This window comes from Lonchura striata, chromosome 28, assembly GCF_046129695.1.
Source record: "Lonchura striata isolate bLonStr1 chromosome 28, bLonStr1.mat, whole genome shotgun sequence".
In the NCBI taxonomy this organism is placed as follows: Eukaryota; Metazoa; Chordata; class Aves; order Passeriformes; family Estrildidae; genus Lonchura; species Lonchura striata.
Window position 1 is genome coordinate 4,172,887 of NC_134630.1, and position 20,274 is coordinate 4,193,160.

At 60.2% G+C, this 20,274-nt stretch overlaps 1 protein-coding gene across 1 annotated transcript; it reads left to right on the forward strand.

The window, feature by feature from the left end:
- Nucleotides 1–4,222: 4,222 nt before the first annotated feature.
- Nucleotides 4,223–20,000, forward strand: TLE2 (TLE family member 2, transcriptional corepressor). Its single transcript, XM_031507126.2, has 20 exons — nucleotides 4,223–4,332; nucleotides 4,416–4,501; nucleotides 4,933–4,996; nucleotides 6,093–6,137; nucleotides 7,839–7,901; nucleotides 8,104–8,178; nucleotides 8,962–9,145; nucleotides 11,731–11,747; nucleotides 12,721–12,813; nucleotides 13,140–13,184; nucleotides 14,251–14,367; nucleotides 15,551–15,692; nucleotides 16,064–16,197; nucleotides 17,427–17,503; nucleotides 17,987–18,236; nucleotides 18,380–18,627; nucleotides 18,830–18,977; nucleotides 19,059–19,209; nucleotides 19,340–19,416; nucleotides 19,494–20,000. Exons 1-20 carry the CDS (start codon nucleotides 4,309–4,311, stop codon nucleotides 19,599–19,601), a joined length of 2,148 nt encoding a protein of 715 aa, XP_031362986.2. The 5' UTR covers nucleotides 4,223–4,308; the 3' UTR covers nucleotides 19,602–20,000.
- The last annotated feature ends 274 nt before the right edge of the window (nucleotides 20,001–20,274 follow it).

A 20,274-nucleotide genomic window follows, 5' to 3' on the forward strand; every position in this document is an offset into this window, starting at 1 on the left:
ACAGGGCACCTTCCCAGATTTGGCCTCAAATCTTAACTACATAACAAACTGCAAGTCTAACCCAGACCAACAGCAAAGAAAAGGGTTAAAAATACCTCCCTGGTCACTCTGCCAGTAGCTGCAGACCCGAGGAAAGCTCTGTAAGCTCTCAGAAGGCAGGAGCCCCTCTCAGGCCCTGCAGAACAGCTCAGCACTTGCAAGGACACAGCTGACAAGGGGCCCCCGAAGCTGCCCAGGGATGATCTGAGGGTGGCTCCTGGCAGAAAAGCCCTTTCTCCTCGTGTTCCAGAGCTCGTGGTGCCAGAGTGGGACAGGGCTGATGGTCTGAGAACCAGCTCTGCTGCCCCAGGATCCTTGGGAAAACTCAGCAGAGCGCTGACTCATAAAGGGTGGGCAGAGAGACTCAGTGCCAGCCCCTGCCCTGCTGCCCACAGAGGCTGTGGTGGGCAAGGGGGCAGGGGCAGGACCCACCTGGCAGTGCCCCATGTCCTGACCACCAAGCAGCACAAGATTAACCCGGGTTTGACGCGCTCCCAGCTGCCAGGAGTTTGACAAAACTCTGCTGTCACCCTTCTCCTCCCTTCCACCCGGAGGATCAAACCCCAGCCTCCTTCCCCCTCCATGCAGAGACTCTGGCACTTTCTCACTGGGTTTCTTTCACCTCTTTGGGTCCTTCCCGCAGGACAGAATTCCCAGCGGGAGTCGGAGTCGCCTCTGGCACATCCCCCCGTGATTCCCACCCTCCTCATTTTACAGCCCAGCTCTGCCTGGAACAATGGCACAGGAACGCTGGAGGAGCAGGGCTTCCTTCCCAGCCCGCTAATGCAGGAATGCCGAGCTCTTCCTGGCTGCAGCGAGCACCAGATAAAAGCTAAAGGAGGCATCAATAATTAAAAACCACTCAGAGCTGCTAAGTGCAAACAGGAGCCAACACACGGATCGAAGGCAGAGAGCAGAGGCTGTCAGCTGCTGCGCTGCTCTGAGGGCTCCCATCCTTTCTGCAGCCCCTGGAACCAGGGACACCTGGAGGGGACACCGAGGGCTCTGGGGACATGTGGCTTTGGAGAGTGGACACCAGCACTGGCGGTTTGGGGATGGGAAGCTGCAGTTTGGTCCTGGAAGTGGAGCTCAGGGGACTGTGGAACCTTGGTTTCCAGTACAGCTTTGGCTTAGATCTCACTGGTTTGCTGCCAGATCCTTTGCTCAGCTCCCCTTCCCATCCCACGTTCATTCCAGGACTGACTCCAGCCAGGACGAGGTCCCTGGTTGTGCCAGCTGCCCTGGGAAATTCACATTGTCTGACGGTGCCAGGAACTACTCTGCTGAGTTTGTGCCTCCTCATTCAAGCAGGCAAAGGAGCAGCTGAAAATAGGATGGTTTGATCAGCCACAGCCACCCTTGGTGTCTGCAAAACGTGGTGGGCTCTGCCCTGGAGCATCCATCCCCTCTGGAGATGTGTGTGGGACCTTCATGGCATGGGGCAGGACAGAGCTGGGCTGCCCTGTGCCAGGCTGGCATCCAGGGAAGGAGCTGAAAGGCAAAATCCCGGGGTAATTCCAGCAGCAGCAACCTCTCTTGCTGGGATCCAGCTTCAGATGGAGCTCCTGGGAGTCCCAAAGCCTGCGCTGCTTTAATTTCTCTGCTGCTTTCTCTTGCCTCTTGATCCCAGCATGGATTTCAAATATTCTCCTCCCCTGGGGCTCTTCCAGGCCCTGCCACCACCAGGCAGAGCTGTGGCTGCTGCAGGGGGTGGCTGAGCATCCTGCAGTGGTGACAGCCAGGTCTGGGCTGTGGCTACTGCCCAGCACCGTGCCCATGCCCGGGGACAGCAGCAGGACCATCTCCTCTTGCTGCTGGGGGTGCCAAGGGTTAAGTGCCGTTGTTTTCTCCCTTCCAAACACAAATTAATCTCTGGGTTACAGGCTGTGCTGCTCCAGGGCTCATGTCAATCACTGCTGGAGGCTGATCAAGACACGTGTGGCACCCATCACTCCGGAGCTGCCTGCTCCAGGTTTACCTGTGTCACTCTCCTGAGACAGGAGCACAGAGCCTGCCAAAGGAAAACTGGCAATTTTCAGAAAAGAGTTTTGAAAAACGCTGCAAAACATCTCCTCGGTCTATCCTTCCCTTGAAACACGATCTGAAATGTTTCCAGCCTTTGAAAATATACTTTCCTAAAAAAAACAAAAAACACCTCAGCTCTCCCAATAAGGCAAGACACACACAGAGAGAAAAAAAGAAAAACTTTAAAACCTTACATTTGGATTAAAATATGCAGATATATGATGTAAACACAGAAAAAAAATCTATGTAACTGCACAGAAGGGAGGGTTTTGGAGGGTTTGAAACTGGTGTCCATCACTGGCAGTAGATCTGCCCAGAGAACACCTGTAAAGGGGAAAGGTAAAGGTAAAGGTAAAGGTAAAGGTAAAGGTAAAGGTAAAGGTAAAGGTAAAGGTAAAGGTAAAGGTAAAGGTAAAGGGGCTGGGTTGGCTCTTTGCTTGGGACTGACAGGGTCTGGGGCCAGCCTGGCCACTGCCAGCAGAGCCCCCCAGTCCTGGCTGGGGAGGAGAGGCAGGAACACCAGGGGATGGAAGGGTGAAGGGATGTATGTATGTATGTATGTATGTATGTACGTATGGATGGATGGATGGATGGATGGATGGATGGTACAGGGGCAAGAAGAGGGAGAGCCTCCAGTGCCCAGCACCTTGTCCCTGCCCCGGTGGCTGCCAGCACGCAGCACGTAAATAACGCAATGAATAAAACATCAGGATGAAATGTGAGGCATTAAATATTTAACCTCGTGCCTGCCAGCGCAGTGCCCAGGTACAGCTGGGTCCTGCAATATTTAAAGGCTGTTCCTCGCCCGCCTCCACCGCCCCCGAGCGCGGTGACTTCGCAGCGGCCGCGGCTGGAGGGGCGGCGGGGGACGGGGACTCGGTGATGCCCGCTCCGGGGCGCTCGGCGGGAGCGCTGCCGGCCGCAGCCGCCGCCCGGAGCCCGAGCGCGGCGGCCCCGGGGCGCTCCCGCCGCCGCCCCACGTTACTTTGAGTGGCAGCCGCGGCAGCCGCAAGGCCTCGTGGGCCGCGCAGTCCGCCTGCCCGGGCCGCCCGCGGCGGGAGCCCCGCCTGCTCGCGGCGCCGGGCCGAGCCCCGCGGTAGATCCCGGCCGGGCCGCTCCCCGGGCCCGCGGCGGCGGCAGGGACGGCACGGACCGGCACGGACCGGCCCGGGGCGCCGCCGCCGTGAGGGCGTAGCCAAGGGCGGACTACAACTCCCAGCGTGCCCCGCGGCGCCGCCTTGGGGGCTCCGGCCGCCCGCTCACTTCTCATTGGCCGTCCGGCTCTCTGGCGTCACGAGCCCATGTGGGAACCGCGCGGTGCGATTGGCTGGCGCTCCCGCAGCGGCAGCCAATGGCCGGTGCGAGCGGCGCCGCTGCGGGCTGCGGGCCGGTTAAGGTGGCGCGGGCGGAGAGGACGGGATGGGGGAGCCCCGCTGTGCCGCCCCTCCCGGTGGGGCTGCCCCCCAGGGACCCCGGCCCGCCTGTGCACCGGGCCCCGCTGCCCCTGGGGTCCCCGGCCCGGCGGGCACTGTCCGGCTGCACTCGTTTGTGATGTCCGCCCTCGGGCGCTGCCCCGCCGCCGGCCGGTGCCGCGTCCGCCCGCAGCGTCGGGGGCGGTAGCAGCGCCCGGCGTCGCTCCCGGGGACCGGGCTGCCCGGGGGACGGGGGATGCTCCGGGCCGCACGCGCGAGTGGTACCGCGCTGGGGGCCGCGCGCGTGGCGGGACCCGGGGCGGAAGAAGCGCCCGGTGAGCTCCGGGCCGGGGCCGCCGTGTGGGCGGGCTCCTCCCGAGCGGCTCCGTTTGGGACAGCAGCGGCGGCTCCGGAGCCGGCGCCTTGCCTGGGGTCCCCTCGGTTTCCTGCATCGCCGGCGCGGGAGCTCCGGTGCCGCGCTCGCGGTGTCCCGAGTCCCGCGGGAACGCGCCTCCTTAAGCGGGCGCGGGCGGCCGGGGCGCGCGGGGCCGGGCGGCCGCTCCCCCCCACACCGGGGCCGCCCCCGCCCCGCCCCGGCCCCGCCGGGACCAGCGGAGACCCCGGGAGCGCCGCCCGGCGAGACCCCGGCGGAGCCGCCCGGTGAGACCCCGGGAGCGCCGCCCGGCGAGACCCCCGGGAGCGCCGCCCGGTGAGACCCCAGCTCCCCGTCCGGCCGGACCCCGGCTCGCCGCCCGGTGAGACGCCGGCTCCCCGCCCGGCCGGAGCTCCCCGGTGCCCTGCGAGCGGCGCGGCCGGAGCCCGGGCGCTCAGGATGTTCCCGCAGGGACGGCACCCGGTAAGTGCGGCGGGGGCGGCGGGGCCGGGCCGGGCCGCGGGACCGAGCCGCAGCCTCCAGCCCGGGCTCTCTCTCCGCTGCAGCCCGGGCAGCCCTTCAAGTTCTCGGTGCTGGAAATCTGCGACCGCATCAAGGAGGAATTTCAGTTCCTGCAGGCGCAGTACCACAGGTGGGGACGGGGTCGGGTGGGCGCGGGCTGAGCTCCGGTGGGACGAGGGAGGCTGGAGGGTTCCAGCAGGGGGAAAAGTGGGGAAGGAGGAGCTGGAGAAAAGGAGCCTGGGGGAGGGAGGAAGGGGAGAGGGGTTTGGGCTGAGGGACGAGTCTTGAGCGGGGGTCCCAAGGGGAGGAGCAGCCGCGTTTCCTCTGGTTGAGCGGGGTGTAGGGGCAGGGAGGGCACAGAGCCCTGGGTGGGTGCTACAGGTGCGTGCACAGCACAGCCGTGGGGTGTGTGACACCCCGGGGAGGGTGTGTGACACCCCGGGGAGGGTGTGTGACACCCCCGGGAGCCCGCAGGGGCACGCAGGAGATGTGCCGAGCTTGCCCCAGGGATGGGGCAGGAGCTGCAGGTCCGTGAATGGAAGCCCTGGCTCCCCTTTGCAGCCTGAAGCTGGAATGTGAGAAGCTGCTGAGCGAGAAGACAGAGATGCAGAGACATTATGTCATGGTGAGCTGGTCCTGCTGTGTCCCCCTGTCCCCCTGGGCTGCTGCCCCCACACTGATCTGGCTGCTGGGGCTCCTCTCAGCCACTGCCCTGCCCAGTGCTGACCTTGGGGCTGGCGAGATGCGAGGGAGGAAGGGGTTAATCACCATTTCTAGCAACGCTGGCTCTTGGTGCTCAGTGCTGCTTGAGCCCGGGAATCCTGCCATAGGTTTTGTCTCTTTTTTTTGGTTTCAGTTTTTTGGTGAGTTCTTTTTTGTTTTGTTTTTTTTTTTTATCTTTTTCTATCTGGCCTTGTAAGAGAGCTCCCGAGGACTCCCTCTCTCTCTCCCAAGGGATGGGTATTTAAGAACTGATGCTCCAAGGCTCATGGTTTGGGTGGAAGGAGCAGGGTAGGAGCTCGCCACAGTTGCCAATGAAGAGGTAACAGCCCCCAAGACAGACTGACCTGGGCATCAGCCAGGGAGCTGCTGGGAGGAAGGAAAGAGGATGAGGATGGCAGGGCAGCTCCTTCTCCTTCAGCATCTGACCTTACTGGCCCCTCTGGGGAAAGGGGGAACCCAAATGACACCATCCAAGAGGCAAAAAGATGTGAATTTGGGCAAAGCCCATCCTGGGGGTGAATACAGCCCTGTCTGTGAGGTGTTGATATTGCAGAGCGTGCTCCTCTCACCCATCAGCTGGGATCCCTCCCCACATCCTGGGGGCTCAGGGATTTCTGGAGGTGCATTGCTACCCTTGGACCAGGCTTTGCTGGGGGGAAAGCAGCTCCTCTGGTGCCCTTTTCTGCCCAGGTGTGTGGGATTGGGGTCAGCACCCCTGGCAGGGTCACTGGGGGCTGCCGAAGGGTGAAACCTGTAACAGGTTCTAAGTGGGGTGGGATGAGCCAGGACAGGATCTGGGGAGGCAGCAGGACTGGCTTCTCCTGGCTTCAACAAATTGCAGGTGTTAGCAGCCTGTGACTGCTCCCTGCCTTGTCCCAGGCTCCTGGCACAGTGTCCCAGCCATTCCTCGTGGGCTGGAGCCAGCCAAACCCCGGGCTGCTCCTGGGCCAGTGGCTTGGACAGCTCCTAACCAGGCTGTCCTGTGGTTTTCCTCTCAGTACTACGAGATGTCCTACGGCCTGAACATTGAAATGCACAAACAGGTAAGTGCAGTGAGGGCTGGGACAGCAGCAGGGGAGAGGGAAGAGGCAAGGTTGGAGATTTTGTTGGAAATAATCTCCCTTGAGCCCTGTAGCTCTTGTGGCACGGGAGATGTGACACAGATCTGTTGGAGGGACTGGCTTGCAAAGGGATCCAGCAGTTGTCAGGATGTGTTATTGAGTTCCCCATCCCAAAGAGAACCACTCAGAGCCCTGCTGTGAGCCCTGGTGCCTCCCTGCAGTGCTTCCCTGGGGCCCCACTTGAAGGAGGGTTGTGGAGGAAACAGCAGGAGCTAGAGCCCAGAGGCAAATGGATTGTCTTTCTTTTCTTTTTCTCTTAATCCCCTTTTCCTTTCCCAAAGCCAGAGGAGTGTTTTCACCCTTCCCTGGTTCCCCTTTTGTTCCAGCGTTAATTTGCTTTCCCTCTTCAGATTTATCAATCTAGTCATCATGGGCTCTCTGCCAGGGAAATTAGTTTGGACCAATGCCTGACAAAGTGGCAAGTCAACTGCCATATCCCTCCAGCTGGCTCAGCCCCTCCGAGTTTGCTCCTTTTGTTAGCAGGGAGCGTGCTGGGGACCACGAGCACATCCCTGCCACCCTTCCACGCTCCCAAATCCAGCGGGACTGGGAGCCAGGGGTGGCACAAGCCCCGTGGGGCTGGGGGTTCTGCCCACGAGGTGGTGGCCAAGTGGTTGAGGAGTGGGAGCCTGGGCAGGAGGGGGTCTCTGGCTCTGTGGGCAGGGTGGCAGTGGCTGGGAGAGCAGCTGGGACCTGCAGGTGAGCACAGGGTGCTGCTGGGTGCGGGGCACAGCAGGTAAATGTTCCCTTTGTTCTCCCAGCCTGGTCTGACCTCCGCAACACCGGCGGGGATTGTCAGAAACCTGAGCTGATAAAACCCTTCAGAGCAGCCAGTCCCGGGCTGGATTTACAGCAGGGGGAGAATCCATTCTCCCCAGGAGATGTGGATTTTCTCTTGGAGAGGCTGGGCTGGAAGTCGCAGCCCCTTTCCTCAGAAGTGCTGCTTGCCCTGGTGGGAAGGCTGTGGGTTTGTCTGCAACCACAGAGGGATGCACCGGGTTTTCTGCATTCCCCCTTGGGCAGGGGCAGCCCTGGGGTGCTCTGTGCCTCTGAAGGAGCAGGGGGAGCCCTGGGGATGGGAGTGGAGTCTCTGCTCCGGGACAGGCAGGTACCATCAGAGCCTTGTGGGATTTGCTGGCGTGATGCCGAGAGGGCTGAGTCTGTGCAGTTCTGCATCCTGCTTGCTCTGGCCTGGCTGTGAGTTGGATGTTTGGGAAGGGAAGGCACAGGGAGGGCCCACTGCCAGCTCCTGTGGCTCGGCTCCCCTCCGTCCCTGCCCGCAAAGCCAGGATGGGTTTGGGTTGAGCAAAGCCAGCTGGGCTGCGAAAGGACTGACAGCTTGGAGCTCGCCTTGGCCTGGGGCCACGCAGGGATTTAGGCGTGGGTTCCCTCCCGTGTGCCTGGCAGCTAAGGGGGTCCAGCAGCCCTGGGCAGAGCCCTGCCTTGGCAGCAGCTCGGGAAATCCCAGCAGGGATGCAGAGGCAGCGGGAGAATTTCAGAATTTCCGCCAAGAGGGCGTGGGTGGGGAGAGTTGAACTCCTCCGCCGAGGCTGAGTGTTGGCAGGATGCTGGAGGGGGACAGGATGGGTGATCTCTGGTGATACCTGCTGCTTCCTCTTTCAGGCAGAGATTGTCAAGAGGCTGAGTGCCATTTGTGCCCAGATGATTCCCTTCCTGACGCAGGAGGTAAGGAGGAGGCAGGGGGTGTGCATCAGATTGCTCTGGCTTCTTGGGAAGGGGCACATCCAAGTCCAGCCTGAACAACGGGAGATTTTGGGGAAGAAAACCTTTTTGGGGTGGGAGAAGGGGCTGTGCAGGGCAGTGTGGAGCCGAGTGCTCCCTCCAGGCTGGAGCAGGGTGTGACCAGCCCCGTGCTCTTCCTCCCCAGCACCAGCAGCAGGTCCTGCAGGCGGTGGAAAGGGCCAAGCAGGTGACCATGGGCGAGCTCAACAGCATCGTCGGGGTGAGTTGCACTGCCTGGCTGTGGGCAAGGACTCTTTCCTGCCTGGGGGTTCAGGTAGTAATGGGAGAGGTCAGGGTTTTTACTATTTTGATACACCCACTTTTACTATTTAAGGGTTTTTACTATTTTGATGCACCCATTTTTTACTATTTAAGGATTTTTTACTGCTTTGATGCACCCATTTTTTACCATTTAAGGGTTTTTACTGTTTTGACACCCCCGTTTTTTACTGTTTTGACACCCCCATTTTTTACCATTTAAGGGTTTTTACTGTTTTGACACCCCTGTTTTTTACTGTTTTGACATCCCTGTTTTTTACCATTTAAGGGTTTTTACTGTTTTGACACCCCCATTTTTTACTGTTTTGACACCCCCATTTTTTACTGTTTAGGGGTTTTTACTATTTTGATACACCCATTGTGGTGAAGGGGTCTGCCACAGCGTCCTGAAGGTGTTGGGTGCCCTGTAGGACACCCCCTGAGCAGAGCAGGGCACACCATGGGGTCTGGGAGGGACTGGCGGGTGGAAGGGGCAGAGGAGGAAAACAAAGTCCAGAGAGAGAATAAAAGAGGCTGTGCTGAGCCTCAGAGCCCAGACAGCCCCGGGGGGAAGGGGCAGGGGTGTGACCCAGCCTGTGCAGCCCCCCAGCCCCGCTGCCCCTGCCTCATCCCATCGCTTCTGCAGCATCCCGCGGGGAGGGGAGGGAGGGGAGGGAGGGGAGGGTCTGGCCATGGCTGCGGCTGCCTCCTCCACATCCAGGACCATTTGCTCTTTCTCTTTCAGCAGCAGCAGCTTCAGCAGCTCTCCCAGCACGCATCCCCCCTCCCGCTGGCTCCCCACCCCTCCAGCATGCAGCCCCCCAGCCTGAGCGGGGCCTCGGGGCTCCTGGCCCTCTCTGGGGCGCTGATGGCACAGGCTCAGCTGGCCACCAAGGAGGACAGAGTGGCCCAGGATGGGGAGAACACAGGTAAGGGGAAGAAGCACAGCTGGGTTAACCCTTTAAAGGGGGAGCCCTGGGGATGGGAGTGGAGTCCCAGCCCCAGGACAGGGCAGGTGTGACCATCAGAGCCTTGTGGGATTTGCTGGTGCAATCCTTGTGGGATTTGCTGGGGCAATGCCGAGAGGGCTGAGTCTGTGCAGTTCTGTTCTCTGCTTGCTCTGGCCTGGCTGTGAGTTGGATGCACAGCCTCGTGTGCAGGGATCCTGCTGCCTGCTCTGCCTCTCCGCTGAGGCTCCTGGCTGCTGCATCCCCAGGGATGGCAAATCCAGCTCATGGAATGGCTGCAGCCCCACGAGGCTGGCTCTCTTTGTGACCTGGGAGCTGCTGCTCTGCAGTGATGCTGTGTGTGCAGCCCTGGCCCTGGGCAAGTGTTTGTGCACATCACAGAATAATGAGTTTGGAAGAGACCTCTAAGATCATCAAGTCCAACCCATGCCCTAACACCACAACTAGACTGTAGCACCAAGTGCCAAGTCCAGTCTTTTTAAAACATATCCAGAGATGGTGATTCCACCACCTCCCTAGGAAGACAACTCCAGTGTTTTATTATTCTTCCAGTGAATTTTTTTTTCCTAATATCCAACCTAAACCTTCCCTGACGTAGCTGAGGCTGTGTCCTCTTGTTCTGCCAGTTGCTGCCCGGTGGAAGAGATTGACCCCACCTGTCTGCAACCTCCCTTCAGGAGCTGTAGAGAGCAATGAGGGCACCTCTGAGCCTCCTCTTCTCCAGGCTAAACAACCAAAACTCAGAGCTCTCCCTGCTCCCCTGCGTGTTTCTAGTGCATGAGTGTCCCCCCCACCTCCATGAGGCAGCTGGGAGGTCCTCACCACAGAGAAATCCTCTCTTTTTACACCAAGTAAAGATCTGATACTTAAAGATGAGACTTTTAAGGAAAAGACTGTTGCAAGCCCCTGGTAGAAACTGTGACTGCCACAAGCCTGGGGCAAGGAATTTAGAAAGCAGAGCCTCATTGCGTGTGTTGTGCTGTGTAAATTACACTAATTCCTAGTCCAGATGGGTGCCTCCTCCTGTCGGGATCAGCGAGTGCCTTACAAACATCATCAATATTTAATCATCGTTAAATCAGTGCTCTGAATGCTACTGGCGGGCCTGGGCCAAATTAGTAACTCTGCCCAGCTCTGCTCGTGGCCTGTTGCTGCTCAAGGGCTGCACAAAGGAGGAGCAGCTCTGAGCTCAAGTCACCTTTTCAGAGCACAGGCATGGAGTGCTTGTGCTGAGAGGAGGCTGGGACAAGGGGAGAGGCTCTGGGCAGCTCTGAGGGCTAGAAACAGGCAGCCAGATTTAGCAGGAATGATGTTTCCCTGCAGACTCCCCTGGGGAAGGTGCTGACTGAAATGCACTTGGGTCAGGACCCAAGAGCAGCAGCAAAGCCAGGCACTGGGTGGGGTTTGCTGCAGGTTCTCATGGTCTGGTTTGGCCTGCAGGGTTTCAAGGCGGTGAAAAGAGCAGCAGGAAGCTGTCGGTGGCAGCTCTGCCCCCCTGCACACAGCTGTCTGCAGCTCAAATCCTGCCCGTGTTTCTTTAAGGATGGCTTCCACAAAGGAGGAAAACAAAGTCCAGAGAGAGAGAGAATAAAAGCAGGCTGTGCTGTGCTGAGCCTGCTTAACCCTCAGAGCCCAGGCAGCCTGTGCCTCCAGCCAGAACTTCTCTCAGCCTGGGTGTCTGGCTGTGGTGAGGGCCATTCCTTATTTAAAAAAAAAAAAAAAAAAGAAAAAAAAAAGGAAAAAAGGTTGAAATGCTCCATCTGTCTGGGGTTAATCCTCAGTGCTCTGCCATAGCTAGCCAGAGCTGGTGTGAGTCAAGCTGAGCCAGGGGTGCACAGGGCTGATGGCAGGCATCTGGTCCTGCTCCAGACCACGGCCCTGGAGCAGTGCCTACAAGAATCCCTCAGCTTCCCATCCCTGCCTGCCTCTTTTTGCCAGCAGGGACCTGGGCTCGTTCTCTCTAAATGCTGGTGGATCTTTAGGAGCAAAAATCAGCCAGGGAAGGTTGCTGAAGCCCAGCCCTGTGCTTGGATTTGCAGTGAATGCCTGGCACTCCTTCCCTGGGCTCAGGGAAGTGGACCTGCTTTGCTGTGCATGAACCAAAGCCTCAGAGTTTCCAAGCAGGGCTTTAAGGCATGGCTTCCTAAGGAAATAGGATGGGTGTGATTCAGGGGTGTGATCCAGCTCTCCCCTCCTGGTGCCTTTGGAGCTGCTGTCTTGTCTAGGGAAGGGATTCCAGAGCTGGGGTAAGTTCTTGGAAGGAGGTGGGTGGATAGAGATTCCCCTGCTTCCCTGAGGAGCCCCAAAGTGCTGACCTCCCTTTAGACAGCAGAGAATCCCACTTCAGGTGGGCAAAGTGGGAAAGCAGGTGTGATTTTTTTATTTGTTTGTTTTCTAAACACGTGTCCTGCTGTTTCCTGCTGTGCCCCTCTCACCTTCCTGCCTGGGTTTGTGGGGCACAGGCTTGGCATTAACAACCTCTCCCTGTCCTCCCCTCTGCTCTGCCATGGACCTGGGATGCTCTCCCTGCTGCTGCCTGCTTCCAGAGCACACCCCAAGCCGGGTAAGTTGTGACAGGCAAGTGGCCCTGATGGCATCTCCAGTGTGCTCCAAGCTGGCCACTGGCCCCTGGGAAAGGATGGGACTGCTGGGTGAGCTTTGCTGGCCTGGGTGGGCTGTGTTTGCATCAGGGTTTTGTAACTGAAGGTTCTGGGCCACCTTAATTCAGTCTTTGCTGATGCAAAGGAGCTAAAGATCAAGGGCTGCTCCCAAAATAACCAGCTCTGTCCTTTTCAAGGAGTTTCCAGTTTAGGAATCATTCTGAACAGGTCTCGGAGCTCTCAGCCCCTCTGCAGTCCTTGCCTGCCCCCTCCCTTTTAGGATCCCCCCCAGTCCCAGAGCTGTGGCTCCCTTCCCAGGCTGCACAGGAGCTCTGCAGCATCCAGGGTAGGGGAAGGAAGGGTTAATGATCTCCACTGGGGAATTGCAGGCATTGATCTGTAGGAGGGGAGGTGTCTGTGATGCCCTGACTGCCCAGGCACCTCCTCCAGAGATGGCCTGGGGGACAGGGATGGCCCTTTCTGCCCCTGGCTCAGTGTCAGAGCTGCTGATGTGCCCGTGCTGGGAGCATTCAGCTGCAGGGAGCCCTGGCACAGGGCATCTCTGTCACCTTCTGGCTGCATTGTCACCAGTGTGGGGATGCCAGGGGATGTGTGACACCCCTGCAGCTGCCAGCAGCATCTGGGGGAGGGCTGATCTTCCTGCTTGGCACCATTCTGCTTCTCAAGCCTCGTGGCAGGGTTGAGATGAAGTAAACACGGCTCCAGTGGGGATTTTCTGCTCCACCCTGGCTCCTTGTCTCTGCAGGGGTGGATCTCCCTTGCTTGGCTCCGGGTTTTGGGGTCCTTCCCAGCAGCCAGGGAGATGCTTTGGCAGGATGGAGGTGGTCATGGAGCAGGGCCTGGCCCCACTGAGAGCTGAGGGGTGGCTGCCTGCCCTCACAGTGGCTCTCACACCTTCCTCTCCCTCTGCCTCAGAGCGTTTCTTCTTCCCCCGCCGAGAGCCTGCAGGACGAGGAGCGCACAGGGCTGAAGAGGAAGAGGGAGGACAAGGAGCTGCCTGGGCATTCTGTGAGTGCCCCAAGGGCTGGGGCTGGCAGGGCAGGGCTGGGCTGGGGAGGTGCCTGGGGAGCCCTGTGCCCGCCCTGCTGCACAGGGCTGGTGTCCTGTGAGCAAGAACAATCCAAATGAGGAGCCCCAGGGCTCCCGAGGGCTGGGTCACTGCCTGCAGGACATGGTTGGTGTTGGTCCAGGGAGTGATGGACAGGAGAAAATGGGTCCAGGGAGTGATGTACAGGAGAAAATGGGTCCCACTGGAGTTCTGGGGCAGAACACAGAGCCTGGTCCAGCATCTCCCTGTCCTGACTGAGCCCTTCTGGATTTCTCCCTCCTTGCAGGACAGTGATGGGGACAAGAGTGACTACAACCTGGTGGTGGATGAGGTAAGCCCTTTGAGACTGGCAAGGCAATCCTGCTCAAGCTGCACTTGTTTGGTTTAGGACTCTGGATCCCCAGTTTTGGGGTTCTTTAGGCTCCAGCTCGCTGCTGCTGGGCAGCAGTGGGCAGCCAGGACACGTGCCAGCCCCGCTCCAGTGTGTTGTGCCAGCCAAGGCTGATTCCACTCCCACTGCTCTGGGAAGGCTGTGCCAGGCAGGGCTCAGCTTTGCCAGCCACAGGCTTGGCTCTGCTTCACAATCCCCTTTCAGCCCCTCTGCTGCAGCATCCCATATGGGGGAGGCTGATAAGCTGGGATGAGTGCTCCATGGAGCTGGGCTTGCTGCTGGCAGCTCCTGTGGGTGGAGGTGGCAGGAGCCACCCTGGCCCTGCCAGCCCCAGGCCTGGGGCCCACGTCCTGCCCTGCCTGGCCCTCGAGCAGCCTCAGCTTTAACTCACCTCAGTGCAGGGCATTCACTGAATTCCAGTCTTCTGCACTGGAAGTGCCACATGCTTCTGGTACAGCCTTTCCTGTCTGAGGCACACCTGAGAGAACTTGATCCCAGCCACCACTGTTCTTGGTAGAGAAGATGTTTGTGGGGACATACTTGTTCCCTTCCTAGAAGACAGAGGGGAGAGAAAGATATGAGGTCTTTTTTCACTCGTGTCACTTCCTAAGAGAATACAAGCCCTGAAAGGAGGATCAGGAGGAATTTCTGCAGAAAATGAAGCTTATGAAAGCTACTCATTGTGCTGATAAAAAGTCACAGACCTGCTTGGAGTGCAAGAGCTGAGGGATGGCCTTGCCTCTGAAATGGCAGCCCTGTCTCAGCTCCTCATGTGTGCTGATCCCCATCCCTCCTTGTGAAGGCATCCGTGGCCACCAGCGTCCTCTGAGCCCGCTGTCACTTCTCACTTTGTTCAGAGGAAAAACCGAGGTTGTTTCTCCTCCGGGGGAGCGGAGCTCCTCATTCAGGCCCAGGGGACTGGCGGTGGTGGCTCTCGGGTTCTTCATCATCCCTGCCCTCCCACACAGAGGGGTTCCTGCTTCCCACAGAGCTGTTCTCCCCCCAGGACCCGCCGTCGGAGCCCGGCAGCCCCGGACGCTCGCCCCGGTCGGCTCGGTGCCGCCGGGAGCTGCCCGGGAGCCCCGCGTGCGGCGGCTGCGGCCAGCCCGAGGAGCAGAGCCCGGTGAGGAGCCCCTGGGGTGCCATGTGGGGCCAGCAGCACGGCCATGAGTTTCTCTGCGTGGCCAGTCTGAAATGGCCACGTATGGCCAGAGAGAAATGCCGGGGGTTTGTTTTCAGGAGACGCACACTCTCGGGCTTTGTCCAGCTCCCTGAGGGACAGACAGGGCCCAGGATGTCCAGCCCAGCCAGGCTGCACCCAGCCCTCACCTCCAGCCTCCTGCGGGAACGGGGCAGGAGAATGGGGCTGGGGCCTTGGTTTGGCCACTGGCACTCCCCACCCTGGGGACACAGATCCGTGCCCTCGGGGTAGGGTAAGTGCTGCTGGGCAGAGCACGGGCTCTGCAGTGTTCTCCACCCGCCTGCCTGCAGGATTCCCCAGAGCTGCTCATACCAATTGATTTTTTCTTTTTTTTTTTTTTTTTGTGCTTCTGTGGTTTTTTTTTTTTTTTTTTTTTCCTTGCCAAGCACCAGTCCAACACTCAGATTGAAACATCAGCATGTGGGAAGGGGGAGGGATGTTTCTGCCACTCCTTGGCCTCCCAGCCACCACAGGGACCAAGTGATATGTCCCCCCCATCTGGGGTCAGGAGCCAGCTGGGGGCTGTGGGCAGCAGCGAGCAGCAGCTCCCCGGCACAATCGGATTAGAGCAGACAAAGCGCCCTGAGCAATCTGCCAGCACAGCACGTAGCTTTTCTCTGTTATTAATTTTTTTTTTTTTTTTTCCCTTTGCTGGTGTCGACAAAATCCCCAGACAGAAAAAGCAGAAGAAATAGGAGAGGCAGGGGGGTAAAAAAAAAAGCAGGGAATGAAATAGCTGTGGGGATTGGAAAGGCCAGTTCATGCCAGGCATCCTCTTGGTCCCGGGCTGGGGATGGGGATGGGGATGTCCCCCCACACAGGAGTTTTGTTGAGGGAGCAGCAGATGTGTCTGGGGGGTCTTACGCTGGTGGGCACTGCAGGGTTGGGGCAGTTTGGGGTGACCCAAAGCTTGCATGGGGCATTTGCAGCTGTGGGGAGAGTGGGGATATTTGAGGGGCAAAGGAGAAGAGAGGGGATCAGGGCCTGGCTGACCAGTCCTTGCCCAGCTCCATCCAGGAGCTCCTTCCACCCTGCAAGGTGTGGAGGCTGCTGGCCCGGGCTCTGTCCCACGGCTGAAGCTGCTCTTCTTTCCTCTGCTGCACAGACGGACTCGGTGGCCAGCGCTCCCGGCTCCAAGCCCTCCTCTTCCTCACCAGCCCGTGACTCCCTCACGCCTGGCCCCGGGCCCAGCTCGGCCGTGCCGCTCCGGCCACCCCCGGCCAAAGCCCCTGGCACCGACACCGTCAGTGAGTGTCCAGGGCCAGCCCCGGGGCTGCTCTGCTGTGACAGCACCGTGGGGATGGAGGGAGGGGGGCAGGACCCTGTCTGCCACCAGCTGAGCTGGCAGAGCCATTTTGCCCCATAAGATCAGAGCTACGAACCTCCAACAGGAGCCCCTCTGCCCTTGCCACACAGCTGGTGGGCTAGGACCTGCCGAGTGGGGCAGAGCGGGGTTTAATCTGTTTTTCGCTGATGAATTGCCATTTGTGTGGGGCTGCACGAAGCTCGGCGCTTCAGGGCTTGGCTGTGGGGGCCGGAGGGGGTGGCTGTGCAGTCACCAGGTGCCCCTCTCCCCTGGGTGCTGCCAGGGCCAAGACGCGGGTCTCTCCTCGTGCAGCTCTCCGCAGCCCCCTGAGCTCCTCCAGCCCCTACACGTCCTCCCTGGGCATGGTGGCCCCCGGCCTCTACGTGGGCATCCAGCTCTCGGTGCCCCAGGCCGGCAGCGCGCTGCTCTACGGCCGCTCCCCCGTGGTAAGTCGTCGTGGGGAGGCCGGGTGTGCCAGCTCTGCTGTCTGTGCCCCGAGCAAGGCCAGGTGTGCCAGCTCTGCTGCCTGTGCCCCGGGCCAGGCCGGGTGTGCCAGCTCTGCTACCTGTGCCCCGGGCCAGGCCGGGTGTGCCAGCTCTGCTGCCTGTGCCCTGGGCCAGGCCGGGTGTGCCAGCTCTGCTGCCTGTGCCCCGGGCCAGGCTGGGTGTGCCAGCTCTGCTGCCTGTGCCCCAGGCAAGGCAAGGCTGGGTGTGCCAGCTCTGCTGCCTGTGCCCCGGGCAAGGCCGGGTGTGCCAGCTCTGCTGCCTGTGCCCCGGACAAGGCAAGGCTGGGTGTGCCAGCTCTGCTGCCTGTGCCCCGGACAAGGCAAGGCTGGGTGTGCCAGCTCTGCTGCCTGTGCCCCAGGCAAGGCAAGGCTGGGTGTGCCAGCTCTGCTGCCTGTGCCCCGGGCAAGGCAAGGCTGGGTGTGCCAGCTCTGCTGCCTGTGCCCCAAGCCAGGCTGGGTGTGCCAGCTCTGCTGCCTGTGCCCCGGGCAAGGCAAGGCTGGGTGTGCCAGCTCTGCTGCCTGTGCCCTGGGCCAGGCCGGGTGTGCCAGCTCTGCTGCCTGTGCCCTGGCCCTGCGCTGCCCCCGGGCACTGTCTGGGGCTGGAGCTGGGGTGCAGCCATAGGAAGGGCTCCTGTCCAGGCTGGGATGGGGGCTGGTGATGCACCTACCCCCTGAAGTTACCAGGCTAGCCCAGATCTGCGAGGCCTTGGGGGGAAGTGTAGCAGGAGCTGGGAAAAGATTCCAAAAGAGGCTCCAACCCCCGATGTGGTCCAAGATGTTTATTCCATAGGAAGAAGGGGGAAAGAGGGTGAACCAGGATGGGACAGAGCCTTATCTAAGCTCAGTACAATTGGCTCCTAGCCAATTGATTCAGGAAAGGAAGGAAGGATCAAACTAACAGGTCACATCTACAGGGGTCTCTGGGGAGGGAAAAGCCATTCCCAGAGCAATACAACAGGCTGGTGGCTTTAGCATGCTCAGAGAAGCCTCTGCTGGTTCCACTGGTGTCTGTGGGAACCCATTTTGAGCTTTGTCACTGCGTGGGAGGACACAGCAAGCAGGGAGTCTGCACAAAGCCAGGCTGGCTGGTGCCAGGGTGTGCAGGGAAAGGCCTGAGCCCATCTTTGGTGTCCTCTGCTCTGCTCCTCATGTGCCCTTTGCTTTGTGCAGGTGGCGTTTGAGTCTCACCCTCACCTGAGGGCTTCCACCCTCTCCTCTTCGCTCTCCACCATACCTGGGGGGAAGCCGTAAGTGGCTGCACACGCTGGGGCTGCAGGGAGGGTGAGGGCAAGGGGCTGAGGTGGGAGCTGGGAGCATCTCCCTGCCAAGGGCCCACCCAGGGCAGGGCTGGGCTGAGGGGGAGCTGCTCTCCAATCCTGAGTGCAGCGCTGCCATTTCATTGCTGGCAGTAACCAGGTGGTAACCAGGAGCTGAGTAATTAAACTCCTTATTAGCCAGGGCACAACCGGGCACCTTCCACCTTGGCTTGGGCACCTTTAACCATGGCTTGAGCGTGGCTAACGGAAAGGTCACCTCCTGCCTTTGGGCATCACATAGGGGGTGTTCAGGGCTCTCCTCTGCTCCCTTCTAGTGCCTTCTTCCATGTCCTCTGACTCCCAGCCATGCTGCCTGTGTTGTACCCATGTGGCACCGGCTGCTGTCCATGCAGGATCTCCCTGCTCTACTCTGCTTCTCCCTGCTCTGCTTCTCACTGCTCTGCTCCCTTCCAGTGCCTACTCCTTCCACGTCAGCGCCGACGGGCAGATGCAGCCGGTGCCTTTCCCCCCCGACGCCCTGATCGGCTCCGGCATCCCCCGGCACGCGCGGCAGCTGCACACCCTGACCCACGGCGAGGTGGTCTGCGCCGTCACCATCAGCAACTCCACGCGACACGTCTACACCGGGGGCAAGGGCTGCGTCAAGGTCTGGGACGTGGGGCAGCCGGGCACCAAGACGGCCGTGGCCCAGCTGGACTGCCTGGTGAGGACGAGGAGGAGAAATGCCTTTGGGCTGGGGCTGGGAAGGGCAATGTGGAGGGGACAGAGGGGCCTTTCACATCTGCAGTGTCTCCTGCAAGGCCCTGTGTGCTCATCATGTGCTCCTGGCCCTGTTGCCTGTCACAGAACCGTGACAACTACATCCGTTCCTGCAAGCTGCTCCCCGACGGCCGCAGCCTGATCGTGGGCGGGGAGGCCAGCACCCTGTCCATCTGGGACCTGGCAGCCCCCACGCCCCGCATCAAGGCCGAGCTCACCTCCTCTGCCCCCGCCTGCTACGCCCTGGCCATCAGCCCTGACGCCAAAGTCTGCTTCTCCTGCTGCAGCGACGGCAACATCGTGGTGTGGGACCTGCAGAACCAGACACTGGTGAGGTGAGTCTGGGCAAGGGGCAGCGTGGGCAGGACTGCTGGGGCTCCTCGGGCCAGGGACCCCTCAGTCCCCTGCAGCACGTCCCTGTGTCTAGCCCTGGCCATGGGACAGTGCCTGTCCCTGCAGCTCCTCACTGCTGGGTGCTGCAGGAGCTGGCTGCCCTGACAGCTGTGCCCTCGCCCTCTCCATCCCCCTCTTTCCCAGGCAGTTTCAAGGTCACACGGATGGTGCCAGCTGCATTGACATCTCTAACTATGGCACCAAGCTGTGGACAGGGGGGCTGGACAACACCGTGCGCTGCTGGGACCTGCGGGAGGGCCGGCAGCTGCAGCAGCACGACTTCAGCTCCCAGGTAGGGCTGGAGCCCTCCGGCAGCACCCTGGGGCCAGCTGGGACCTGCTGGGTCGCTGTGTGAGCCTGTCTGTGCCCTCAGATCTTCTCCCTGGGCTACTGCCCCATGGGGGAGTGGCTGGCGGTGGGCATGGAGAGCAGCAACGTGGATATCCTGCACGTCAGCAAACCCGACAAGTACCAGCTGCACCTCCACGAGAGCTGTGTCCTCTCTCTCAAATTCGCCTCCTGCGGTAGGCACGGGCTGTTTTTTCTGCCTGGACTGTGGATAGCCTCAGGTTTATCCCTGTGCTGTATTCCCCCATGCTCACCTCCCGTGAATGGTGGGCCAGCCCTTGACACCCACTTTGTCTCGTGTCCCAGGGAAGTGGTTTGTGAGCACGGGGAAGGACAACCTGCTCAACGCCTGGCGGGCGCCCTACGGAGCCAGCATCTTCCAGGTGGGCTGAGGCCTTTGTGCAGGGGCATGATGGTGGCTCCAGCACCAGCCCTGCTCTCACCTCCTGCCCTCTCACAGTCTAAGGAGTCCTCGTCTGTCCTGAGCTGTGACATCTCTGTCAACGACAAGTTCATCGTCACGGGCTCTGGTGACAAGAAGGCCACAGTGTATGAGGTGGTTTATTGACTCCAGTCACCATCAGGAAAGGGGACACACCTTGCCCTAAGCCACCGTGGCTCACAGAGGCCTCCAGTGCTGGACCTGTCCTCCTGCAACTTCACTTTTCCTCCTCCTCCTCCACTGCTTTCAGACACCAAACCAAGGCCCCAGCCCCATTCTCCTGCCCCTGTTCCTGCACGAGGCTGGAGGTGAGGGCTGGGTGTAGCCTGGCTGGGCTGGACATCCTGGGCCCTGTCTGTCCCTCAGGGAGCTGGACAAAGCCCGAGAGTGTGTGTCTCCTGAATTACTGCTACTGACTTAATGGCACCCATTTTCTGCTGCAGAAACAGCTGTAAATTATCAGTAAAGAAATGTATTTAACTATGTTTTCAGTCCCTTACTAATAAAAAGGAACAAAAGAAGGGCTGGGCTGGTTCTGAGCAAGGATCTTTGCCAGCCAGTGCTGCCAGCTGTGCCAAGGGCTGGGCTCTGAAGGGTGTCCTGGGGGGCTGTTTTTGGCCAGCAGCACAGGGGAGGATGCTCCCAGCGTGGCAGAGGTGTGGCTGCTGGCCTGCCATGGCAGCTCCAGCTCCAGCAGCGCTCTGTGGTGCCTGTGGTGAGCTGTGGCTGGGGGTAGGAGCCCAGAGCAGCTGCCACACCGCAGCCCTTGCCAGCCCAAGGCTCTTGGGAGCAGCCCTGC